Source organism: Embiotoca jacksoni, unplaced genomic scaffold (genome assembly GCF_022577435.1).
Source record: "Embiotoca jacksoni isolate LCO1_2020_lvr unplaced genomic scaffold, fEmbJac1.0.p SCAF_12, whole genome shotgun sequence".
NCBI classification, from domain to species: Eukaryota; Metazoa; Chordata; class Actinopteri; family Embiotocidae; genus Embiotoca; species Embiotoca jacksoni.
This window is the reverse complement of record NW_027185252.1, coordinates 9470106-9498039: the sequence shown is the minus strand read 5'-3', so window position 1 is coordinate 9498039 and position 27934 is coordinate 9470106. Positions and strand designations below refer to the sequence as shown.

Below are 27934 nucleotides of genomic sequence, written 5' to 3'. Positions count from 1 at the left end.
AGCGCTTGTTTTTTTAATTCAATCTGCACATTTTAAGTGAATAATATGAAAATATTCCAATTTGCCTCTCAGGATCAGAACCAGCTCTTCCTGCTGATTAAAACAGGATAGCATTACGTAACTAACACACCAACCACGACAGTTTGTTAATCACATGTCATGCTGCTGTACGCACTGCAGGTTTTCTGGCACTGTTACAAATGGCCCTGTGTGCATGACACAGCCATTCTATTTATGGGTGTTTTTGCCCTGCTGCTGGCAATCTACTACAACGACCGAGTTATTGTCTGAAGGCTGGGTGTTGGCCTCTCACCCAGGTACATGAGAAAAGGTCAGGTGGGCGGTGGAAAAGTCTGTGGGTGGTAGTTATCGACTGTAGCCTTTCTGAAAGAGAAGTTCAGAAGAATCAGATTGAAAATGAGAGCTTTTATAAAAGCTGCATCATTGGAGGTCACGTCATATTCTCTCATGCCTTTGCAGGACGTAGGACCCAGGACGCAGGACACATGCTGTGTTTGGGTTTCGTCAGCGACCCTTTCCTGTTGGCTCTGAACCAGTCCTGTGACATCAACCTCCCGGCAGCATTTTCCGTACCAGTCTGTGCCATGCTGCAGGAACACCGGGCCTGCCTACATTAACAATGCAAATGCCTCCTTTTTCCTGAGTGTCTGACAGTATTTACAGCGTGATACAGTTCACCCTACCTCCTCTTATAAAGAACATACCAGGGCTCTGCTCCAAGACTTTGACAGGGGAATGATTTGTTTCATCTAATTTCTTTGTAAAACGTGAGACTGTAAATACACACAAGCAAAAAGAAGAGGTTGAAGTACAAAGTTTTATTTGAATTCATCATGACTGAAATGTGAAGGAACCCACAGCCTTAATATCCTGTGTTAGTTTAGTAAAAGACTTTGAGTTGCTGTGTGCACAAGCGTGGTGTAACATGCAAATAGAGATTATAGTGACAAAAAAAGCTCCCCCACTCAAGATATTAGAAACATGGTGAAGGTTACATGTAATTTGGTGTATTTTTCCTCCCATTACCAGGTTATAAATGTTCATTTCTGTGGTGCTGGTACAGCCTCTGCATGCTTTTGGCTACCGTGCTTCTACTTATCACATTTTGTGCAACACAGGCAAATTGTGACCCTCCTTTTGGTCAAAGGGGGTGAGTATCTCACAAGTGGCACTTTAACAGCAACATTGACAAAAAATTTCAATGTACAAAATTACAAAATAAATATGCCTCTTTTTGTTTTTGCAATAAAATAGGCTCACGAAGCATTTTATAAACATCGACCTTGGCACTTTTCATTAATATCAAGATTACATTGTCTTTTTCTTCATGTAAGGAGAAACAGTGTTGAAACATAATTCATGCAGCAAGTGAGGAAAAAGGTCATTATATGTTGCGTTTGGTCTAGTAAGTTTCCATCCAACAGAGGCAAGGACGCTCTCTGCACAGAAAGAGCCGTCTCGGTGAGACACTGCAGCCGACAATTTTCATTCCAGTTGCGGGGAAGCAGAGCTGCTGGTGCAGAGACTTTCAAGTTGTAGCCCTTATCCAGCCTCGCTTCTAGCTCTGCTGTCCGTTAACGATGGTGAATTTAATTTCGCTGCTCATTAAAAGAACGTCTTTACAGGCCGTCTCGCCATCTGACACGGGCTGAGAGATGGTGTCCCCGGGAAGGAAATTAGGAGCGATCCAAACTGACCTGCAAACGACAAGAGAGCGAGAGGGAAAATATTCAGACACAAGCGTCAGTAATGTGCCTCCATCAGACCTGTGCTCAGACACGGCTACATTTAGAAACAGGTTTTTTTTTTTTTTTTGCATTTAAAACTGCCAATCAAATAAAACTCCTGTCCTTGTTGTTTTGCTTTGAAATGAGGTCAAAGGGCTTTAATGAAGGCTTTTAATGTGTGGAGTGTGCAGCTACATCCTTTTATGCCTTTGATCAGTGCCACTGACTGAAAAGCTCAGCTCTTTAAGCATTGTGAACCACAGCAGCACGTACGGCGTCTCACGCTGACATCACAGACTTGTTCAATCCAGTGTGCGATTACACAGGTTGGTCTATTGAAATGTATGATTGATCTATATCTATATAGATCAATATATATATATATATATCTCCATATCTATCTATCTATCTATCTAGATAGATAGATAGATAGATAGATAGATAGATAGATAGATATCAAGGTCAGTAACAAATATATATAGATAGATAGATATCTATCTTTCTATATATATATATATATTTGTTACTGACCTTGTTTTTTTCCCAATTTATATATATATGTCTTATCTATCTATCTATATCTATATAGATCTAGATCTAGATCTAGATATATATATATGCATATTGATAAGGATGTGGTGTGGACTTGAGTTGTTTTTGTGTTTCCATGCTACAGTAATAAGATACAATACCACACCCTGAGCCGGAGGGTAAGAGAAAATAATTGAAAGCTTGAGAGTGTTACGCCGTGTAAATGTCTGGGGAGATCTCCAACTCATTCTGTTCCTCCAGTGAGGTCAGCCCTATCATCAGACAAGTGTTTAATGAATGCTGCGCTCTGAGAGAAGAACAACAGTCAGATGCTGCAAGAGCAGATTGATCGGGAAAATGAAACGGATTAATGTGACAATGAACAGGATAACGACCGACCTGATGTAAACCTAAATCTGTGACTCAAGTTTAAGAAAAATATGACGATTGATTTGTGATTTCAGTCATTTTTAAGTAATTTATAGTAACTGAGCCTTGATGTTTGTTTTAATAGCTTCCATCGTTGGGTTCCTCTCATACATGCATACTTCTGTCAGTGTGAATTAGTCTGAGATGACACAGTGTATGTGTGAATGGGATTACAACAGATGTTTTCATTTTGGAATCGCTGAACCTAAACTTTTCCACAAAATATAAACAACCCAGCTGTCGGATCAACCAGCTGTTAGCAAACAGGTGGATATAATTCTGGTAGATTTTAAGAAACATTGTGTTCTCATTGTTTTGTATGCAGTAAGCATGAACTTTGACTCCATATTTATAAGTGCTTGTTGGGCAAATGCCTGCTACAGGAGGCGTGCTAGATATAAAAATCATTAACCTTGGATACGTTCGGCGAACGCTGCGCCCCGCAGCTCGTCGTTCTGTGTTATGGTCTCCTGCCGGGTGTCACTCAGCGGTGGTTTCAGCTGAGAAACAGTCGGTGTTTCTCTTCTGATCCATCGTGTCGAACAAGTCCAGCAGACACAGATGTTGCCTCCACAGTTGCAGCTCTTCACACAGAGAGAGACGAGCAAAAACTTCCTCCGGCTGGCTGGTTGCAGTGTTGGTTTCCATGACAGCGTCCATTAACTTCCCTAAAGCGCTTTAAAACTTTTTATATTTTTTAAAGTGCATTAAAATCAGTAACACTGTCAAACATCTCATCGGTTGTCCCTCAATACTTGGTGAAATAATCACTATTTAATATTTCAGATGAAGTTAGCTATATTTAATATATACATTTATCGAATTTTGTACATAATCTGGACCCTTATCATTTTTATGTAAATTTATGTTTAATGTTTAGTTGTTGAACTGGCAAACATGAGTTGAAACATTATAATAAAGGTCAACACATGGTTTCAACATCGGGCTGCAAATGAACCATTTATGATGGATTGACAGCCTCAGGTGTGTCGTTAGTCCAATTACACACAGATAATTGTTTGAGATTGCAAATATTTTAACCTGCATTTTACATAATTACCTACATTTTTACACCACATATGAATGATTATGTAAATTATTAATTTGATCATTTACTCATAATTTCATAAGGTACATTATGTCATTAATAATCAATATTAAAATAATGTAATAAATTAAGAAATATGTATTTAATTAGGACTAACAGTTACATTAAATAATGATTAGTTCACCCTGTGTCACTAATGGCTGGTGTAAAGTGGTTCATGTGCCATCATGACTTACTGGATATTATTTTTTTGTTGGTTATTGCAATTGGTTAAGTCAGTTTTAAAAGTAAAAACATTGCGAACCATATTCCCTTGCTCCCCACGTCCATCTCCCTCCGTATTCATAATGAGTGAGTGTCGGGTTTTAAAAATGCATAGGCCATCTGTGCACTTGTGAGTGCAAACAAACTTTGGCTAGCTGCCCTGTGGTCGGAATCGAGTCTTCACATGTATTAATATTCCCGTGCGGCTCCACTCCTCGTTGAAGTCTGTGTATCCCGCGTTGTGCTTTGTGGATCAGAGATCTTTCTCATACTCAGGTCAGACTGCAGTCTTCTGGGCAGCATTGAGGTGAGGTAGATTACACTTGCTTCTGTTTCATGCTCGGCCCTTCGCTATATTTTCTCCTTCTCATTTGTTACGTGTGGGAAAATTTGGGAATCCAGGTTGCAGACAGCTCAATGGTTCAAAAAGCAGGAATGTCTCAATGTGGACTTTTCACACAAAAAAAAAATCCAAAGTAAATAATGTAGATAAGACTCTGTCATTGCTTTAGTCCACAGCAATAATGAGTCGTGTGACAGGCACCAGGGAAGAACACAGCAGTCCACCCACAACAGGGGGCGCTACACCTCTCTACACGGAGCTCTCGTCCGGCCTGGGCAGCAGCTGAGTGTGTTTCCTCTTCTCTAAGATCCTGTTGAGCTCCTCGGAGAAGGAGTGGCCGAGCGGTGATGTGTTTTCAGAGTCGCTCTGCCTCAGCAGCACATAGCTGTTCCCGTTCATCCTCCTCAGGACGCTGGGCAGTGTGGCCGACAACCCGTTGGGGAAGTCGCGCTCTGGAGAGGGAAGTTGTGGGGTTGGAGGGAGAGGCGGGGCCGGGGGCGGAGGCTCTTTATAGGGTGAAGTGTGAGCCTCACCGGGGACGATCTGCAGGAAGCCACCGTCCTGGACGTTGCCGTTATGCAGCTTTGAAACGCCGTTACAAATGCCGTTGCCATTACAGTGGCTTGAGATGGTCTTCAGCTCCATGTGGGAGGATTTTCTTTGCTGTTTTCTGCTCTTGCTGTGTCTTTTACTGCTCGGGTAGGCTGCAGCTGCCGCACGTAACGAGTACTTCCCTCTGTGGCCCACTCGCAAACAGAAGCCCACGTAGACGAGGACGACGGTGAGCACCACGCACAGGCCTCCGAGGATGGTGATGAGGGACAGGTACATGGCCTCCATGTTCCTGGGGGAGAGGAGATCTGAGCGGGGGAGGAGAGGGGCCGGGGCGGGTGGGAGGTCCCTCTCAGAGGAGGGACGCTCAGTGGGCGGTGGCAGGGTGGCAAAGAAACTGTACAGTTCAGGAGTTGGCTCGACGGGTGGGGGAGGGGGCAGGTCCGGGCGGATGGTAACGTTGTAGGTAACTATGGCGACCTTGATACCGTTCTCGACAGCGTGGCAGGTGTACAGACCGCTCTGGTCCTGCCGGGCCTCGATGACCAGCAGGCCGTCGGTGCCGGTTCTGAAGCCAGAGTTGAGGTCGTAGCCCTGCACCTCGCTGCCCTCCAGAGTCCAGAGGGGCGTCGCCAGGTTGGAGCTGAGCTCACACTGCAGCAGCACGTCATCGCCCACCCGCACCGAGCGGCTCCGCTGGACAACATCTGGAACACCAGCAGACCCATGGGCATTAAACCACAATGGCAGCGACCATAGACACATTTTCTAATAATTGCTAAACATCTTATTTATTGAAGCATAAACTCCAATTACGAATCCTTTAATTCCTGACATCATATTACCTCGTAAGACGACAGAACGAGGAGGCAGAAGTACATTTGATCAGATTGGTATTGAGGAGTAAGAGAAGGCATTTGCCTGCCTCGAATATCAAACAGATTTCTCTCCAGAGATGGCAAAAATGTGATTAGAGAAGGGAGGAGAGGATTTTACCAACACAGTGTGCATAATCAATTTTCAAAGAGGCCTTCATGCCATGTGATGACAACTATGCATCTTTCGAGTCCTTCCAAGCATTCTCTATTTTTAATCTTCCTTTCATGCATTAAAAGCAAACTTTTCTTAAGCGGCAGCTCTGAGCAGCAGATAAGATTTCTGCGTACCATCTTGTGTGCTTTCACATCCCGTGCTGCCATGCTGGATGTCTTGGATTAAAGTGGATCTGTGGAGGAAAAGAGGACATAACAATAAGCATATTACTGCAAAGAAGAAACGGTCACTACGTTTGTATATACACTGAGATTTTTTTTTGACTTCCTAATTTTAGTTTGTGCTGTATTCTGATCTATTTATATCATTTATTGCTTCTATAACTGCTTTCTACTGAGTGAGCGTATCTGTCCTGATTAATCAGTCCACTTGAAGTACACAGCTGCATGATATGTTTACTATCACTATGTTTCTGCCAGCGTTGTGATTATGCAACAGTTCTGGGAGCTCTGAGACTGTGACAGGGCACAGTAATACTTAAAGCAACATTATGCAAATATTTACCATAAAAATAACAGCTTCAAAATGATTTGGTGGCACACTGATTTATAATAAGGAGAATTTTATTCTCACTCTGCACCCTGAACCCTAAATCCTGTTCTGTGTAACTTGGGGTGTCTTTAGGAAGCTGTAAGAAAAAAAAAAAATCTAGTGTTATAGTCTCAGTACGGACGTCATCGCAGAGAGGAAACAGAAGAGGACGTTGGCAGAGGAGGATAAGAAGAGAAAAAGAGCGAGTGCCACAGCAAGGAGGCCAGACTAGAAAAGAGCTTGCATTTTAGTTGACGAGAGCCTCGTGAAATAAAAGGCTGCAAAACAGACACCGTGCAGACACCGAGCTGGCCCTCCTACAGTTGGATTAGTAAATAGTATTAGTTATGCCTTGTGTTTGTGCATTTGCTTGGCGTTTGGCTGTGTTAGCAAAGTTGCTGACGTAAGCCGAGTCACGCTGTTTGACAGGACTTTAACTGCTACCTAGACATCCTGTAGTGATGTTAGCAAACCTTCTGGACAACACACTTGGACATCAGTAAAGGTAAGTGCTCTGGCGTCGTTTGCCGTGAGGTATGTTGGCTAGCTTTCAACGATTGCGTTCACTTATTTAGTTTAGGCGAGGAGCTGTTCTCTGTCCGTTAGCATTTCATGTACTCCGACTTGACACGAGTGTACAGCACGGCTGGTTTGTTTTAAAAATGATTGGTTTTGTGCGTTACCCCCTTGTGGCCACAGAGGCCGCTGTTACTGCAGCTCAGCAAAAGCTGCATGACATTGTGTGTATTTTTTGATTTGAGTAACCTTGAAGCAGAGGGCCACCTGCAGTACAATAATCACCTGATCCACCACGCACACGCACACGCACACGCACACACACACACACACACCTGTCTGCATGTGTCATTATGCCCACACACTCGGCTCCGTTCCAGGCGCAGTGAGGATCTCTGGCAAAGATGCAGTCATAGCAGGACGTGTATCTCCGACAGTTAGAGAGCGGCAGCTGAACCACGCCTGATGGAGAGCTGACGTACACACTCATCTGCGGGAGAGAGAAGATCTCAGTACTGTCAACCAGAGATTAGTCCTACAGTGTGTGTGTGTGTGTGTGTGTGTGTGTGTGTGTGTGTGTGTGTGTGTGTGTGTGTGTGTGTGTGTGTGTGTGTGTGTGTGCGCGCGAGCGTGTGTGTGTGTGTGTCATACACGGTACCTGTTTTGTAGATATCAGTAGATTGTTAACGGGCTCTGGTTCTTCAAACAGTTGCAGCTCCTCAATAATGTGCAGCTGACCTTTGACATCTACGGCTTTGTGTAACCAACCTTCATCTGGGAGACACACACAAAAAGGAGAAACATTAGAACTAAAACACCAAAACAGTCTGTGCTGTAAAAGCTGAATGTAATACACATGTTTGTCAGCCACTGTGTCTGTTGATTTTCTTCTTTTTAGGCCAGCCATTGATTAACAGCTGAAACAAATTTACAGGCAGATAATCCACTTCTTTGCATTCTTTCTTATCGTTATTACAACATTGTGGCGTGTCAATCAATTCAAGACATTTTGGCATCTAAGATTGAAAGTTCTCTCACAATCAGCAGTTATTTTAATGTAAAAAAAAAAAAAATAAAAAAAAAAAAAAAAGAAGAAATGTCTTATTCATATTTTTTTTCTTTCGCATTTTCATCTTGTGAGTTTGACTCTCAGAAAACTTACTGCATCTGTATAAAAGCCAATTAAGCACATGTTTAATTTTAATAAATTGGGTATGTTGCTATAAAATAGTGAGTTACCACCAAGCAGCAACCGACCGTGACTTCACCTATTGGTTTGTGAATTGCAGTTCTGAAGCCTCCAGTTCAGCATTTTGGTTGTGACCATATTTGGACAAGTTGGGGAGGAGCTAGTGGTGAAACTGACTGCAACACAGGCCTGTCAATCAAACAGACACGCCACCAAACATACCGCTGTATGAGATCTAATATCTTATTGATGATGGGATTATTTTCAGCTCAACAGACAGAAAACTAATAAGAATGAGTAACTTTAGTGAATGACACCATAATGACATGGAAAAAAAATTAATTAACTTTGTATTTTATGAGAGAAGTTGAATGTGAGCCTTCGTGTATAACTGTATTCCTAAAATGTCCAACTATATAACAAGTCGCACAGTTGATACCTCACATTAACTGATACACACCTGTGCCAATGTATAGTACGTGGTACGTTTGTCCATCTAATGCCTGGATCGTGTGTACGGCCATGTGCGTGTAGTCTGTAGTCCTCCTGAACAAAAGGGGGTGTCTGTCTGAAGGTTGGACCTGCTGCGACATAAGAGGATGCCTCCTGACAAAATCCAGCAAGTCATCAGGCAGGGAGGTGGAGATGTTTATGCCCCTGGCCCTGAGCGCATCGGTTATACACTGCAGGAAAAAAGGAGAACAGGGCGAGGAGGGATGATGAGCGAGTAACAAGACACTCTGTGGGCTGCAGGGTAAAGAAACATTCTTGGGCTCATTTGTGATAAACTTCTCTGTAAATAGAAGCAAATACTGGAAGGCAGAGAAGATATCACGAGGCTTAGCAAAACGGTCTACAGGGAAAATTAGGGGATCAGGAACAAAATGCAAGCCTGTGGACGGCTGTGTCTGGGGAAAATGCGACTTTTCACTTCGATGACAATGAACCTGTGTGAGTTCTGCAGCCGGTCGGTGCTGACAAGGGGCGACTCAGCTCTCTGTGCACCTGACTAAGGGTACAGCTTTCCTGCTCTCTTTGTCCTTTTCCAATGACTCCAGCCAACTCTTCTAAGAGGCTTTTACGCGCTCAAGTTAAAACCCTTGACCGTTTACTCCTTTCCGTTTAATATCAAATTTGAAATTAAGTCCCACAAAGTGTCAAAGTGACAGTGCGGTGGATAATGTCTGCTCCTGCTAACCACGCCACAGCCCTGGCTGCTGCACTAAGCCATTGTCGCCAAAGCTAAGAGCTGGAGTTAATCGCCATGGAAATGGGTTTCTGTCATAAGCTGGTGGTGTTTAAAGCCTCATCCTTGAAGCTGCCACTCTATCATTTTCCCTCCATCTTTTTCTGTGCTTCTTTCCTTTATGAATCTGCGCTGTGGATCAGTTTCAACTGCTCTGTTGGTGTTTTCCACTGTAAGTCCTTGGAGGCTGAAGAGGCGGGAGACTTTATTTCTGTGCCTCATCTTATGTTTAAGAGACTGAGAGGGCTGCACCGCCTGTGTGTGAGTGTGCGTGTGCATGCGTGTTTACCGTTCCAGGTCGTGGGTCAGGGATCTTTCCAGTGTACTCGTTCCACTTAGAGTCAGAGCCCTGGTTCTCCATGTAAGGTCCTTGAAAGGCCTCTTGGACCTCAGACAGAGCGAACCGACACACTGCAGACGCCTTCACGTTTTTCCTAAAGACATCAAGTCCCACAGTGAGACAGACCAGAGTGCAAGCCACGAACAATAACAGCGGTAAACCCAGGGTTGCCATAGTGACAGCGGGAGAAGTACAGTGGATCAGCGGCTCACCTAGTCGAATTGATGGAAAGAGACAAATGGGAGGAAAGTACAAGAGAGGGGAGGAGCGCCGAGAGATACAATGAAGCTGATTAGAAATCGTACATCTCTGAGAAGGAGAGGTGAACGAAATGGATTCAGAGAGGTAGAGTAGGAGCTGAGGTAGGAGGCAAGAGAGGTGGAGTTGGAGAGGAGACAGCAACATCCCACATAACAAAAAATGCTAAGATAACCATCGTTGGTTTCTGTTTTCTCCGTCACAAAACATTTTGCCTTGGCACAAAAATCAGTCCTCAGCCAATGTATCTTTTGTAGTGAATGGATTTCACTGAAAAATAGAAACTACTTTCTAAAAAGACCGTTTAAAGTTGTAATTATGAAATCAAACTTCACTTTATTACTACCATCTAAGCTTGGCCTTTTTCTGCAATAGTCATTTAATTTATTTACATTCAATAATTCTCTCTCTCTCTCTCTCTATATATATATATATATATTATTATTATTTTTATTTTTTTACACTCAAGGATTTAACAAAGAAACCATTAATGCACAAAATCCACTGTTCGCTTTCTTAACACTGTGTGAGAGCTGAACTGAGTTACTGCTTTTGCACACTGAGCATTTCCTGCTGCTGCTGCATTATGCTGAATGTTTTGAACTAGAAAAGAACAGCGTGGGGTTAATTGTGAAGCAGCCACGGGAAACAAAAAGGGTTTGTCTCCGACATTAGTTAATAAAGATTGTTCAGCCAAAATATAAAGTAAGAACGTACTTTCCTGTATTTTAATTCAGTAAATAATTTGTAATTAATTAAATCAGCAGCCACAGTGAACTGTTAGTTGAGAGGCTGCACACGTCAAGCTCCTTAACAAGTGAACAACTTTGCTGCAACTCATTATGAAAACAGTCTGTCTTTAACGGGGTGCAAACAGAAACCCAAGTTGATCCTCTGGTGTTTCTGAAAAAGTACCTGCTAACTGAATGTAAGCTATAGCATTAAACCACCTGCTGTTAGCACAGTAATCGCAGTGGAATCTTAATGATGTCACAGTTTTTTTAAGCCTCTGTAAATTTGCATTTTTAATTAATATTCTTCCCTTAAACTTCTGTAAAACTCCTCCAGCCAGCTTCTTCTTTTCACATTGTCTGGACAAAGAAGCTCTTTTGGCTTTGTTTCTTCCCTCTCTTTCATCTCGTTCCTTCCTGTCTTCTTCAAATGTCTCAAGTGTATTGATTGTCGCCTTTCATCTTTATCTCATTCATTTACATTTGCATCCTCAAAGCCCTCGTCAGCCGGAGATCTTGACAACACACACTCACCACTCCAGGCCAAAGATGCCGTAGAAGAGCGTGTCCTGCGGCGTGTCGCCTGGCATAACGAACACGCTGCGAAGCATGTTGAAGTGGAAGTCATACTCTGGCAGAGAGCAAGTCAACCTGGTCTTGAGGAAGGATGTCCACCGTTTCTGGAGAGTTAAATGGCCTCCTCGGTCGCCCTGAGGGACGAGAAGTGGGAGAGAAAGGAGAAACAGAGGGGGGAGAAGGGAGAGGAGAGGAGAGGAGAGGAAAGGAGATGGTCATAGGAGGTACGGGCCTGAAAAAAACGACAAATAAATTGAACACTGGGCTCGAGGTGGCACACAAGAGGATGTGAACCTCCTGAAGAGCACAACAGATGGTAAGGGGAAGCAATAATGATATCTTCAATAAGGTTATGACTCCCCACCGTAGTCTACAGGTTCGTGTGGAAACACAACACAACACTTATTCCTGATAAAACGGCAAAAAATGTCTGACGGCTTCACAGTTAAAAGCTTTAACTCAAGGCCATGATTCTTTTGAAAATCCAGCAATTGGCATCACCTTGCCTTTTGATATTAACTATTAAATGTATCCAGCATGTGGCAAATTGAGAATGTCACATACGCCGCCACAAGGCATTTCTATTGAGATGAAAACAGAAATGTGTTTCCGCGATTTCAACCCTGTGAGCTGACTTCATTTAAAGGTGCCAAAAGAGAAAAACAACAAGGTTATACCGCTGTACAGCTGGCTCTCGTCACTCTTAACTCCGTCCCGGGCAGCAGAAAATGGAAATCATTCACATGTCAGGCAGCAAGAGGATGCTGAATATTCTGTGTCTCACCTGCAGTCATCCATCCCTCTCACTCTGAGCCACACTGACTCTGCTACCAATTCATCAGCTACACCGTCTGCTCCTTCTAATTACACTGGGGCCTTGTTCTAAATGCATTCCCCATCCAGACCCTCATCTATTACAGTACCTTCATCTATCATCAATTCACTTAATTTAGCCTGATGCAAGCTTTCACTCCCCGTTTCAAAATATCTCCTATGTCTCTTTTTAATCTGCGCTCACCTTACAAACCCGAGCTAGTCGTGCCACCCTGCTGTGGCTGTAGGTTGTTGTCTGCTCCTGGCTCCTCTCGGTGAAGAAGAAGTAGATCTTGTCATCATCGCCGGTCCTGCTGCCCAAACTCTCCCTCACGAGGGCTGAACCCACGAACTCTGCCTCTGCAAAGGGAAGGAAGAGACTCATACTGTGGGTTTTTTTTCCCCCATGTTGAATGTACCCACAAAATCCTTTTCCCCTCATGTGAAGCGTTCAGGTCATCTGCTGACGTAAACCTTTACTACTATGGAACTGGGTACTACAGGAGCTCTGATACCGATGACAACAAAGTATTCTATCGGCATCTCGCCGAAAGGTTAAGTAAGGCGAGGAAAGATGGCGCTGCCAGTAAACATCTAGTACCGAGCAGTTGGCTACTTGTAAGAAGAGAGGGAACGGCGTGGTACCCCGGAGCTCCGGTACAGACGCTGAAAGCAAAAAGATTGTTGAAGCAGAAGATGCTCATATGCTTTAGAAACTTGCACAACATCAGAGTGAGCCAAGTATCTCAATAAGGGTTTGGATCATTTCAACAAAAAAAATATATTATATTCAGTCAGTCAGAATTTTTGCGTATCTGATCAGAATCAGATTTTCGCGATTACATCTTTTACACTACCGCTAATGTCGGCATGCCAACAAGCACACAATGTCAACTCTATCATGCAGGTGTTTAGAAGGTATAATGTTTACCAAGTTGAGTATTTAGATTTTGACCTGATAACGATGCTGGTTAAACAGACAGGGGATTACCAGAATGAAATGTCTAAACCCAATTTCATGCCCAATACATCAATTAGTTGTCAAGATATTTTACTTAGAAACACACGTCAGATCTCCTGGTTTGGCTCGGTTGACTTTACCTTTCACCTTAAACGCTTGCATACATATTTCTCACCCCTCCATGCATTCACCACTGATGCTGCTCATCTTCACACCTCATCTTTCTTTTATAGTTACAGTTTGTTGATTTTACAATAAATCTGAACGTTGGCATTTCAACCCGTCTCGCCTCCCCTCCTCTTTGTCGCATGCGTTGAGCTGGTTTGTGACACTGTACAAAATGTCGTGACGATCTGTGCGGCAACTGTTGGAGTTATTTAAGTCTGGATTTAAGTGTTCAGCTGACAGATTGAGACTAAAAAACAGAATTGTCAGTACAAATAAGTTGTAATGCCTTAGGAATTAAATTGGAGCAATCGGTGGCAGGTGCAATGAAATTTAAATGGATTATTGATCCATTGAAGCTGAAGCAGTACGCACACGTTAAATCCAGAAGAATAGATGACGTGGAAGTTTAAACCGCTGTTAGCTGGTTGTCGAACCAAACTTCTGTCCACTTGTCCCATCCTGCTACCCAAACACGCTGAGGAGCTTTTATCATTCCTGGAGATGAACTCACCATTCAGCCAGCGCGTGGGAGCGTCTTCTGTCTTCAGCGTGGGAGATGGAGAGTTGCGGCGGATATCTGGAAAGCTCCTAAATTCATACTGGGAAGCCGTATACATCTGCTGGTCTGCAGGAAAAACAACTTATCAGGTCACTCGGTTATTAAATGAAACTCTGGATGTGACTGACAAGTGTTTTAATGTGACCTACCAATAATGAGGCCGGTGTAACCTGTTGTCGGACCGTACGGACATTTGTTTTTGCCTTCTTCAGGCTGAGATGACATCACAAACCTCTCCTCATCCTAAACAGGAAAAAAAAAAAAAAAAAAATTAACAGAACACAGTTTTTCCCAGCTGTGCTCGAATCTATACGTCTCAAAAGTTTTGTCCTAAATGCAAACAAACTGTATTTCACCGCAATACAAAGAAATATATGTTTTATGCATGAACATACTATGTATGCACAAAGGGGTCTGAAGGCGTGAGTCCCACACATGTAGAGATGAGTCGAGTTGAACCTCTGGAGGAAGCGGATGTGATTAAAACACTCCGTCTGAAAGAGGAAGAGAAAGATGGAAAAATATATTGTGGTGAGGGAACGAATATTAATACAGAACCGAAAAGGAAAAGATGAAAAGAAAGGACTGAGGGAGAGAGAACAACCAAATACCCACCTTATTGTCTTTTCCCTTGGACAGGCACTGACGTTTTTGCTCGGTGGAGGCCTCCCACTCAATCTATAACACACCAGATAACATACAGTACAGCGAGACAGAAAGAGAACACTAAGAGTTGGCGGTTTTATATCACAGACTTCCATAAATTCCACAGATATGACAGCAGATCAGCACAGTAATATCTTTTTTTGGTTTAATAATTCATAGTTAAGGATTTTTTTCTTTTTCTGAATTCACTGTGTTGCTGAACAGCAGCATGTTTTTTTTTTTTAATTTTATTAGACTCATAAAAAAAAGTAAGTTGATTTGCATTTATTGTGAAGCAGGAGGCAGAGGTGTGGTTGGACAACAGCGTTGTCCACACAAACACGCAATTATACCTCATGACATACTCCACTGCTGTATGAATGTAATTCGCATAACTTAGCTTAGCTTGGTTTAGCTTAATGTCAGGTTGTCACCAGGTAACAAACAAGGTGGCACGACAGGGTGAACAAGGTTTTTAAGTTTCTATTGGTACTTAAACGGACGGACAACTTTAATGATTTTATCCTACAACTTGCAAATATTGAGGACTAGACTCAATAAATCAAAGCAACGCTGCTGGCAATTAGAAAAACACAATGTTGTCACAAGTTGATTTTAAAGTTATTATCCTCACTATTTTAGCTCCTCGTGAACCATTTTTACCGAAAGTAATTCTAAGTCTTTGGTGTTGTGTTTGAAAGGACACGTTTATTGATAACTAAGTGCAGGTAAACCACTTTCAGCAGCTTTCAAATATGATGTCTTCTTCATAAATTTCAGAAGTGATAGTTGTATCAAAGCAAATTTTTTTCCTTTTTCAAAATACCGACAGTTCTGCTTTTATGGATTTCATGACAACTTGACATATGCACATACGTGGTTTCCTGTAAATGCTTCGTGCATGTTCACACCATTTCAAACCAGCGGTGTATTCTGCATCGTGACTGTGGCGGACACAGTCACGATGCAGAATACTGCACACTAATGAGTGGAGATACATTTTTAATGACAACAGCTGAATAAACTCTAGCCGTCGTAAACAGTTTAAAGAATTTGGTTTTGGCATTAAGAAAATAACAACATTATCACTGAAAATAAAAAAAGGGGGCAAATGTCCTTTTAAAATCACCAGGTAATATTAACCTGGGATATTATCATGAATTTGCCTTTTTGACCAAACAAACCGTGTTGGAATGATTAACACGAGAAACCCACAAACTTTGGTGAAAAGAAAAGATTACAGAGTTGAGACAAAACTGGGCACAAAATTATGAACTTTTAAATGTTGCATCTGGCACAGTTGTAAAGCTATTTCTCTGTCAACATGTGTGAATGATATAAATATGAATTCTGTGTCTACTCAAAGTTACATTGGAAAGAAACAGTAGACGATTCTTCACTCTTTTTTTTCCCTCATTAATAAATCAATTTATGCAGCAAGATGCTCCTGTGGTGTGCGAGTTATTGTGTTAAAAATAATACGACTACACACATAAACACACACACAAACATTCAGGAGGGGGTGACAGGGGAATAAATACTTTTGCCTCAAATTGAAATATCGTTGCCTCCAAAGGTTCCTGCTTTGCGGAATGCAAATGAAGCCGTGACGGCGTTAAAGATACGGCAGCGGAGGAACACAACATCCAGCAACACCCAAACAAACAAACTCACGGTGAGAGCAGAGCTGGCTGAGATGTCAGAGGCATTGAGAGCGAACGCAGCCCCCCGGGCCCCGACGTAGAGACGCTCACTGTCAGCCTCCAGCAACATGGTGCTGTAGCTGACTGCAGAGGACTGGAAACGCCTGCAGCCCTGGAGACCTGGGTGAGGAAGAGGAGGAGGAGGAGGAGGAGGAAGAGGAGAGGAGAGAAGAGAAGAAAGGAGAGGAGGAAGGAGAGGAGAAGGTGTTAATGAAGGTGACCTTTTGTAACCCCCTGACACTTCTTCAGCTACATATATTTATGCAAACCAGCTCCTGATAGTCTCATAAAAACACACCACGTACATTGATATGCCACACATGCTCTTTAGTGGCTCAGTCAGCTCTATTACATCGAGTATAATTTACCATTCATTGGAGGATTGGGGAAATTTTGCAGACGGTACTCAAAATTAGTGGAGGGAAAACACCAACGAGGACAACCCGCTTTATCCTTCTTCTGTTCTTGAACTGACTGATCATCTCAGTAACGCGTCCCCTGTGTGATACTGGACAATACAAGTAGTTAAAAAGAGGTGGATCTTTGGTATGGGTACACACATTACCACCTGGCTATATCTCACTGTCCACTGCTGCTACCGATTGTGGTCTGTCTCGATGGGAACAACTGTAGGTTCACAAATAAGCCATTTTAGAGAAAAAGCTTCCTCTGTTCACAATCAGATTTTTTTCAAATACTCCAGTCATTGATTTATTTTCCCTAGTGATTTTTGGACTGATTACTGTTGTGTACATCTCAATACAAGCTGTTTTTTTGTTGTTATCTGGATGTTTATGTGATCATTTGAACAAGTGATAATGAAAAAAAAAAAATCCACCCCGGCTGCTATTCGTACACGATAACATCTCCCTAAATCTCTGTAGAAAGCCGCAGACATCAGGGTGGGGCACATTAAAAGCTCCGGAGTGAGAGCTTTTTAAATTAAACTCGACAGTACGAGAATAAAGGCCGAAACAGAATTTGATCGTCTCTGATGGATTTCTCGCCGTATGATTTTCGAACCCTGGTGAAAAGTGGTAAGAGGGCCTTGTTCTTTGTTTCTGAGGGATTTTGTTGTAAAAGATTCTTTTTTTAGACTGGGAGAGAAAAATCTTTTCTGTTAAACAATAATCATCTATAAAACAATCTTAAAGACATTCTTTTTTTACGTGTTCGACGAGAAAAAAAATAAAAGTCTTTAAGATTGCTTTTCTACTGACATTCCTTTGCTCATTTTCAGTGTTTAAATGATTAGCCAATGGTCGATTAGTTATGAATTAATCTTCAACGATTATGATGATTTTTAAAAAACTAATTCCTCAAACAAAAAGCCTTAAAATGTGCAGGTTTTTGAGTTAGATAGTTTGGTCAACTGAATTTACGAAGAACTAACAACAATTTTAACAACAAATCTTATAATGCATTTTTTGATTAATCAATTAATTGTTTTGTCCATAAAATGCCACAGAACAGTGAACAAGGTGAAAAGTTCACAGGCGTGCTTTGAGCTAAATGCAAATGATAGCATAGCAACATGCTCACAATGAGAATGCTAACACACTGATGTTTGCCCTGGTCATTGTCTTAGTTTAGCCCGTTTGCATGGACACATTTGCTTACGAGCAATAAACACAAAGCACAGCGGAGGGCGATGGAAATATTCCGACTGTTTTGCAGGAATCCGATCATAAACAGAGCACCAGACTGATTATATGAAAAGCGAGAGGTAAGATAGTTAAACATAACAAGAGCGCAGCACAGCATCTGGGCGATGCGTCCGCCGGTTTCACTCAAAACCACAAACGTCAACGTCACCGAAAATTCAAGGTCGTTGGAGCTGAAGACATTTCGGTCTCGACCAAAAGTGTCGGACCGACAGCACACCGCGGAGTCTCGTCACCGGTGTCACCGACAGTACCACTAATATTGAAGCTCCATCATCAGAAGCTTTTCTTAGATGTAGAAACAGCAGCGCTGATCAGACTTCTCATTTCATCTCCAACCGTGGACCGTAACATAATTATGCTTATCTGACACAGCTCTGCTGATAAAGAAGAAAACACAGAACATCAGATTTCAGACCTTCACTGCTTTCGGTGGATTTTTCCAGGCTATATTGGGATCGATCTGTTTGACAGGGCAAGATACTAATAAGGTTCAATGAGACAGACACTCAGCGAGGAGACATATTGTACAGCTCACACTCACTCACTCACTCACTCACCCCATGTCATGAGATGCTGGAGAGTTATGTAACGTCTGAGCATACAATCTATCAGGAGTCCACTTAGCTTGGGTAAACATGACACCACCATCAACACACACACACACACACACACACACACACACACACACACACACGGGCAACCTGTCGGCATTTTACATCCACAACAATATCTCCATTTGATTTGCAGCTCGGTTGTATTTCAAATGTTTTTTTATCAAAATATCCGACGTGACTGTTGCCTTGTAAGTTTTACCATCAGCTGTGATGCAGTTCTGACCACAATAAAGCCACGTAAGCACAAACACGAGCCATTTTTTTTTCATGCCTATCTTTGGGTGCAGTAGCCAAACAGTAAAGGTGTCAGACTTCCTGCATCCTCAGCCAATCCACTTTCCCCTCAAGACTGTATAGTTATCAAGTAAGCTGTCATTAAGATTCCTATCAGCTGCTGCAAAACCTAATCCACTCTGCTCACTTCAGCAGCAGCAGTCGGTTTCCATCCTGAGCTGCTCCGGGCTGATCAGGTGTCTACTTTTCTTCCTTATTCTCAGCCGGAGGACCAAAAGTATTGCGTAAGGGATTTTCGGAACAAAACTTTCCCTACGTGACATGAGTGTCTCATTGTGGTCGAGTCAATGCATTATAGCAGATACAATGCCTGCGTTTCCTCGGTGTAATCCAAGCATTAGGGCACACAATAGCCTCTGTCTGTGCGTGGGAGGAGGGCCTGACAAGCTGAGGTGAGGTAACTCAAAACAAAGCTAGCCGTGAACCTGACGCAGCAGAGGGAAATTTATCTGGGCTACATTATGGTGAAATAACATCCCGGAGTACATTTTAGCCCCAGCTTACGAGACCATGTGCGAAAGGGCACGTCCGAGTTCGCATGTGGGGAAGGAAAAGGTGCGAGCGAGGCGGCGAGAGGAGCCCAGATGAGATTATTTACTGAGCAAACACTTGGGAGGGACCTCAGCTGATCGGCACAGTACACCGTGTTCAGGGACACCCACACCAGCGCACGCACACACTCACTGACCCTCCAGCAAGGCACCGGTCTGTGACGTAACAGCCTTGCATACAAACTCACGTCAGGTCTGTTTACGCTTCAGAACATTCTGACGTGCAAACAATCTGAACCAAAAGAAAGTTAAATCTGCTGACTGTCATAGTGAGGCAAGTTCTAAAAAGAAAAAAACACCAGATAATCAGGGCGTGTACTAAAAACATATTTGGATGTATCATTGGGTTTTTAGTCTCTTTCGCAACCCGCTCTCTCTTTGTTTTGCCAGCTTTTTCACCGTTGAGCCGTTCAAAAAAAACTGAACGCTGAAATTCATCAAATAAATCATCTTTAACAGCCTCCCTTCTAAAAAATGATTCACCTTGTTTCAGGATGGGAGATGTGGGGGAGAGCAAAGTTGCAATGTAGAGAAAACACAATGTGAGTGTGTGTCTGCATGCATGTGTAATTTCTCAACCCCACACAGGTTTGGAGGCATTACCTTCAGGTTGCTAAGGAACACAGAGATTAAAGAGCTTTGAGGTAAGTTTGCATATCGAAGTGCTGCCCATCATGAGAAGGGAAGCAGAAGAAACAAAGACTAGAGCTCAAGGCAAGAAACAAAAGAGGACAGTTCAGCTACGAGAAGTACAAACCAATGAAGAAAAAAAAACAAAAAAAAAACAGTAAAAGAAACAGAGTTTAAGTGCAAAGGTAGAGAGATGGAAGGCTGGAGGAGGGGGAGTGGATGAGAGAGAGTGACGGGGCGGCAGACAAGGAGGTGAGCAGTGTAGGAGGACATGTGGGCTGGACTGAGCACTAACTGATGATTTAAAGAAACTCAAGGTAACAGCGTTGAGAGAGGTTCAATATCAAGAGGAGCGACGGAGGAAAACAAAAGACGAGTAATGACTTTAAGTAGGCGACGTACTGTAAGAACGACAGCTGTTTAAAAGATAGACCGAGAGAAGAGGGATATTGTTCCACTTGATCTAGTAGAAGCAAATTTGGGCACAAGTCAAACTTGACGTGAGAAATTTTCTTTCACACGTCGGCGTATCAACAGACAAAATCCAAGATCAGATCATGCTAAAAAAAGGATGCAAAACGTACAAATGAGGAAGAAAAATTAAATACTGTACATCTTGGGCCATACTACAACAGTTGTCACGGTTACGGTGCTTCTCAACTACATACAGTGGTGTCAGACTCCCTGAATGCTCCGCAGGGATCCGAATGCAAGCACTTCAGTCATCTGCTTCTGTCTCTGCAGCACCTCGGGCTACATGCCATCACTCACAAGGTAGGTAAATAATAATCACAGCAGCGCCATAAAAAATAAAATCATTACAGCTAAAAACAGAGGAGGGAAGTGACGGAGGCAGACGAGTGTATGTTCAAGTCAGTGTGTACACCAAGGTGAGATAAAGCAGGATGAGGGGAAGTGAAAGAGAAGAAGAAAACAAAGGAAACTGGACAAAGACGGATCCTGTGACTGCGGTGTGACAGAAAGAAAGAAAATGAATGAACGCAAAGTGCTTGTAAAAGTCTGTTTTCAAAAACTCAACAGCTTCTACAGCAAAGAGGATTGTTGTTTGTGTGTGGAGCTGTATAAATTCAGAGTTGTGAGTCATCTTCAGGTATTTAAATGCTTAAAAAATGAAAAAAAAATCTGTGTTTGACGGCAGAATCAAACACTTGACAGGAATTAGATTGACCCCCGAACCATATGCGTGTCTGTCCTTACCGCTGCTCAACACGGTGACACGCGGGGTCACATCCAGGTCCAGGGGCGTTCTGAACGGGTAGCCGCCCGCCGCCACCAACAAGCAGCTCAGCAGCAGGAGGAGCTGCACCGCAGAGACCCGAGCTCCCTGCATCTCCGCCGAGCGCCTCGCGGGACGAGCACTCTCCGACCAGGTATACGAAGGCATTCACGCAAACATTCACCCTATGACTCACATACACCCCGACATATATATATATATTTATACACACACACACCAACACACCCACACGCTGAGACAAACACTGGCAGCTTCTTTCACCGTGCTGGAGAGAGGACTGAAGGCACCTGAGGAAAAGAAACACACAGAATGATCGGCGTTAGAAGTCACACCTGCACGAGGAGAAACACAAAGTGACTGAAAATGAAATGGCGAAAAAAAAAAAAAAAGTCAGAAGTTGGAGAAGAAGAAAAGCTGCTGAAACGCACATTAAATAAGCTGATCTGGAGGATTTCACAGGGATGACGACAGAGATATGAAACGGATACAAAGTGAATTTGCTCAATGAAATATTGGGGAAGGAGGTTTGTTTTGTAGATCTGCGAGACTGGGCGGGCTTAACATGTTGCAAAGTCTCGCAGTGTGTAGTTGTGTGAGCAGCAGCTGCCGAGTCCAAACACAAGACTGAAAATATCATTAATCAAACAACGACCGTCAAACAGAGCTACGTGCCGATATCACGAACAAACACTTGAGGATTAAACTGCGATGTGGAGCAATCCAGATCGATAGGGTGTGAAACCAGTTCAAACAGCAGACGTACCTGAGAGGAGCCAAATCCACGAGTGGAAATATGAAATATATGAAATATGATCATCTCTAAGATGCGCGCGTGTGTGTGTGTGTGATATGAATGCCAATTTTGTTCCAGCAGAAGAAGACTCTGTTTTGGAGGAGTGAAAGGAGTGATGGTGAGAGGAGGGGAAGGAGGAGATGTGTGTATGTGTGTGTGTGTGTGTGTGTGTGTGTGTGTGTGTGTGTGTGTCCCATGCACCAGTGCACACAACAACAACTGAGAATACACTGACAGCCACTCTGTGGAGCATCGCCAACCTTTCCCAGTTTTATTTGGGGGTGTGGCGACATCTCTTTTTCTCTCAGTCGTTAGCTGTGTTTCTCTGTCTTTTGAACACACACACACACACACACACACACACACACACACACACACCTTCCAACTGCTCTCCCAGCTCCAAATGGAAACAGTCACACTCTTTAGCGCTTTCCACAAACAAAGCATTTCTTCAGCAACCTAAAGAGCTGAACGTCCAGGGAGCCTGCTTGATCCTTCAGTTACAAGCACATAAACATACACACACAAATGCACACAGCCGAGATACACACACACACACACACACACACACACACACACACACACACACACACACACACACACACACACACACCAGGAAGAAGGGTGAAGCCATTAGCACAAGAGTCTGTGACAACACGCTCCCTGAAAGTCCCAGCCGTCCCTGGGGGCTGACACCATGACAGCGGCTGGCTTGAGCGTTGCATAATGTTACGGACGAACACAGCAGCATGCAGCAGTGGACAAGAGACATACTGCACTCACTGTGATTTTATCAGTAGGTAGTAAAGGTACGACGGGGAATCACAGGCTCAGGTTGCATATATATACGAATACCGTTACAGCCACAGGACATCGGGGCTACCTACGACTTACACAGACTGCTAGTGCTACAGAAAGTTACATAATTATTGCTCTAAGCATGTAACGTCAACTCTAAAAGATAACTGAATGTAACTGAACCCTTTAAACTATGGTGTCTCCAGGTTGGTGGGTGTCATTTATTGTTTTAATATTTTAAATGGACCATTGCCGTGCTTTTGCATGGTTTAGCCGTCTAACAAACTACATTTACAGTACTTCATCGCTGAACATTACCCAAAACAAACAAAGTGAATTTCTAGATTCATTTCTATCTTCCTGCAGGATTCAGTTGGCGTCATCCCGGCAGAGAGATGGGGAAACTTACAGGAGATGTAGGTTAAGTAAAGGTGTGACGGGTTATACATCCCACTGGACATTTATTACGCTTTATTTTCTGAATAAAATTGCGAGGTAATGCACTTGTGAGTAAGGACTGTTTTGAAAAATAGTCTGTGCTGGGCCAGCTCCAAAAAAAAATGATTCTAGTTGTAAATGATGTTGTCAGGAGGAGAGTGAAAGACAATAAAAACAAAAGGTAAACATGAATGTCCAGGAAAAGGTCACATTAATTTGCAAAATCAGCATCTGAAATGTGAGGATTTGGTCTTTTCTAAAAAAAAAAAATAAAAAAAAAGAAATTAGGAAAAGTATTCAACACAATCCCTGATGGCAAATTCATTACTTTGACAAAAAAAGAGTTGGAGGTAAAAGTGAAGTTATGGAGTGATAGATTTCAGGTCTCATATTTCTACCGTCCCTGACACAAAAATTAAAGCAGAAGCTAATGGTTTGGAAATGTAAAGTATACGAGACTTGTATAAATCATGTACAGCCCCTCCCCCCCTCCGCCTCCCCCCGGCCTTCGACACTGAAAGCAGAGATGCTTTTACGAGTTCCTGAAGTGAAGCCATTTGTGAGCTACTGCATTTGCACTAATGTTAACAACATTTACAGGGTTTTATGACTATTTGGCTGCCAGGACTTGGAGACACCAAATTATATCAGTTGTTCGTCTCTCTGAAGACGTGCTGCCTCTCGTGCAGCCTGTCAAACACAGTGTCAACTGCCCTCCCAGTCCTGTCTAAGCTCCTCTTAAAGAGGTGGCAGAGGAGGTGCACCCAGGGGTTCTTTATAAGTCATTTATCTGACTCGTACACACCAAATCACTCAAAATGGGCTGTCATGGTCTAAATCCCTTCAGTCAGTCAGCCAGCCATAGAGGGCCTGACGTGGTCTTATCATCTTTGGAGGAAGTAGGGGTCTATCCACATGGAAATGGAAAAGCGCTTACGACAGAAAGAAAATATGAAGGAGGGGAGCGAAAGGAACAAGCAGGGAGGTAAAATACTTTCAGAAGGTCCAGCAGTGCAGAGGAAAAGCCGGTAAATGTCACGTTCCCAATTCTCTGTTATCTAAAATCAATTATTCCTTCCTTGATCCAAGTACCTCAGACCTCTGGATGTAAAACCTTTAAATTGTTAATTGGCCACTGAGCACACAGTTAAAACTGTGAGAAAATGTAAAGACAGAGATGCTGAAAATAAAATAGTGCGTTTACCACTCCCGACCTCCTAAACTCAGTGCCAGCTCTCTGTCCCGTGACATTCATCCAGGCAAATGGATTTTATCAGGCAATTATAAAGTGTCTTGAAACCTGCGTGAATAGAAGAGACTGGAGCACAGCGGTGACAGCTCCATCAACAGATAACACTTGTCCCAAAGGACTCCAAATTCACTGTTTTTGAGTTGGATGTGTGTGTGTGTGTGTGTGTGTGTGTGTGTGTGTGTGTGTGAGACAAGTGGTAGAAAAGATTACAGTCAAAGCCATTGAGCTGACAGACTGCTTTAAAACACTCTGGTTTCACAGACAGACAAACGGAAGCCAAATGAACTGAACTCCGTTTGTTGGCCGGACTGAAGCTTTATAGTTTGTACAGTCACTTTGTGAATGGAACACTGGGCTCTTTAAACCCACCTTTCACACTGGAGTTATTCTGACAATACGACGCAAGAAACAATGCTGTGTACGGTCAGTGTACGACTGAAGAGCTGTGTGCCATCATTCATAATTGTGCAGTCTAATTTCTGAGACACTTTACGCTCCCCGTCTTCGGTTTAGACGACAGCCCAAAACTGTTTAGAGTCTAAAGTCTGAAATTCATCAATTCGGAGGCTCTAGAGAACCAACAACCATTGCAAATCTCATTTAAGAAGACGACAGGCTCACAGTCAGTTTAGACGTGTTTCAAAATGGTTTAAGGGGAAGAAAACTCTCCAGTCAAGTAAATATTATTTACATCATACACCTCAAAATCCCAAATTTGCCTTAGCGGACTTGAGAATTTCTGATGTGCACAAGAACTGCTGTCGTACAGACGCTCGATTTGATGAATGAAAGAGGAAAAGGGATGCATGTCGGAAAGAACAACCGAGGAGGAAACTCTCTTCCAGGAAAGATAGATGGTGCAAAAACAGCAGAATGACAGTGACGGGTAAATAGAGTGCAAACATACGGCCCCATCCAGACAACGTCTCTTTCAGGGAAGGCTTTGCTTATTTCAGCAAAACAAGGCCAAACTGCATTACAACAGCATGAAGAGTTGGGTGATAAACTAACCTGCCTGTAGTCTAGATGCGTCCCCCCAATTAAAACGTTTGGAGCTTCATGAAATGAAAAATATGACAAGGGAGACCCCGAGTTGTTGAGCAGCTAAAATCCTTTATCAGGCAAGAACAGGCGACATTTCACTTTCAAAACTCCTCAGTTCCAGTTGTTTTTTTTTTTAAAACAAGAGGTGATACAAGCACCTTGGTAAACATACCCCTGTCCCAGCTTCTTTTTTTTTTTAAGTATTCCTGCCATCAATTTCAAAACGAGCTTCCGAAAAACAATACACTTTTCAGTTTCAACATTTGATATGTTGTCTTTGGTCTAATTTCAATTAAATATGGGTTTACAGAATTTGCAAATAATCGTATTCTGTTTTTTTATTTACATTTTACACAGCGTCCCAACTTTTTTTGGGGGGGGGGGAAATGGGCGTGTACTCTCCATGTACACCATAAAGAACTAATTATGGGTCTCTCTTTCGCACGAACATTTAGTATGTTTGCAGTGTTCAAGAGTAGATGCAGCCAGGAGACTAACTAATAGCACTTTTCATGGACAGAGCCTGGAGACTTCACTTTCATAACAGTTTCTCATGGTTGCCCTTTTGGACAGTGTGAGAGGCTGCAGCCAAATACTGAGCCACTCAAGGTTAAAAAAAAAAAAAAAAGCACCGGTGTAGTCATTATAAAAGTACGACTATAAAATGACCAAAACCAACGTTTGAACTAATGCAGCGAAGCCTTCGTTTGAAAGACTGGGTGAAATACAAAGAAAGAGAGCACCGAGGACGCCATCTACGTAACGGACGCACACTTTCTGTTAAATTACCACATCTTTTGCACGGCTATAACAAGCGTTTCCTCCCACTCGTCGTGCCACTCTGGTCATGCATTTTTATGAGCAGATAGATAAGCGGGTTCACCGAGTTCTGCGGGCGTAATGTACTCATTACAAACACCTTCACTGGACAGGAGATGGCTGGTTTACCCATCCTTAAAAGGATCAATCATGCTCCTCAATCCCCTCCGCCAACATCAGTGTGTGTTTACACTTCATTCAGTCTAATTAGAGCTAATCAGCTGACATCTAACAAAGTGTTCTCCATATGAATTACAGGCTCTGTCCACTGATATCTGACAGATTGAAAGTGACTCCACCAGTGCAGCAACAGATGATATATATATATATATATATATATATATATATATATATAAATATATATAGAATATTATAATGCAGCAAGGCACATAATGAGTCACTGGGTGTTTTCAGTTCAGATATCATCCAGTTTTGCACACATTTATGATGTCAGTGATGACGTTTGCTGATATCTTACACCTATTTATGCAGTAATGCAGGTAAGCAAGTCACCAGCAAATATTCAAAAAGCTGCAACGATTGGTCCATTAATTGACGAGCTGATGAGACAGAAAACTGTTTTAAAAGACCAACGAGATGATTGAATAATCGATAAAATAGTCGAGACATTAATAGTAAATCAAAAATAATGTTCTCATGCCACATCGCCTATTTATTTATTTTTTTTTAAATTTAAAGAATATTTATTACAGGCTACAAATGTTTCAGGAAGGCTGTTTGCCTCTGTATGACCAATTGTATGAAATATTTTTGGTAGATAAATACACTCGAAGACACAGAAAAAAAATACACTTTTATGTCACACTAAGAGCCACTGTAGAAATCCTCAAAAGTACCAGAGCAGAATAAAGACATCAAGATTAGCTCACAGTGAACTGAATGTTCTGTAGATTATATATATATATATCTACGCAGTGGTCGTGTAATGTCCCGCGTGTTTTACCTGAATTCGTGTAAATATCTCCGTTTCCTCGAAGTCGAGATAATCCAGCTGGACTTTAGACGCCGGTCTACACTCTCAAACATACAAACAGCCACTGAAACGCACAGTACGAATACTGGCACGACTCGGAGCTCGTCACAGGTGGCCCGCCCTCCCAACACCACGCTCACTTTTGTTTCCTCCTCCAGCCTCTGGATGAGTCCTTCTTTTTTTATTTATTTATTTATTTATTTATTTATTTATTTATTTATTTATTTATTTATTATCATCAGCTCTGATGATGAGACGCTTCCTGGTTCATTGTCCCACTTTTATCCGTTGTATTAAGAGGTCCAGAATGAGCAGGGACTTTTGCGGTAAGAAAGCAAAGTGAAAAAACGTGGGCGACATAAAGCAACCTGTCCCGGTCAATGCTGCAGGGCGGCGTCACACTGACACCTAGCGGGCACAGAGGGATTTACACTCAACCCGGTTATGAACGGCTATAAATATTATTTCAAAACTTTTAAACTTACAAATCACTTGGAAAATTTGATGAATAACCCTTAAAAAGAACTCTGAGGTATTATATATATATATATATATATATATATATATATATATATATA

General features: G+C 42.5%; 1 protein-coding gene across 1 annotated transcript; it reads right to left on the bottom strand.

Moving 5' to 3' along the window:
- Positions 1 to 824: 824 nt before the first annotated feature.
- Positions 825 to 27426, bottom strand: sema4ga (sema domain, immunoglobulin domain (Ig), transmembrane domain (TM) and short cytoplasmic domain, (semaphorin) 4Ga). The gene is made up of 16 exons (XM_069144641.1): positions 27327 to 27426; positions 21179 to 21505; positions 16176 to 16324; positions 14472 to 14534; positions 14252 to 14350; positions 14006 to 14099; positions 13809 to 13922; positions 12374 to 12528; positions 11314 to 11489; positions 9740 to 9884; positions 8665 to 8887; positions 7674 to 7789; positions 7351 to 7505; positions 6082 to 6140; positions 3121 to 5622; positions 825 to 1718 (listed from the first exon to the last, which is right to left on the bottom strand). Exons 2-15 carry the CDS (start codon positions 21363 to 21365, stop codon positions 4613 to 4615), a joined length of 2745 nt encoding a protein of 914 aa, XP_069000742.1. The 5' UTR covers positions 21366 to 21505; positions 27327 to 27426; the 3' UTR covers positions 825 to 1718; positions 3121 to 4612.
- Positions 27427 to 27934: the final 508 nt, after the last annotated feature.

Coding starts and splice junctions, on each gene's coding strand:
- sema4ga (XM_069144641.1), bottom strand. CDS start 21,365: ATGCCTTCGTATACCTGGTCGGAGAGTGCTCGTCCCGCGAGGCGCTCG. Junction 16,325..21,178: donor TGTCACCGTGTTGAGCAGCG/GTAAGGACAGAC, acceptor TTCCTCACCCAG/GTCTCCAGGGCTGCAGGCGT. Junction 13,923..14,005: donor TTACACCGGCCTCATTATTG/GTAGGTCACATT, acceptor TTTTTCCTGCAG/ACCAGCAGATGTATACGGCT.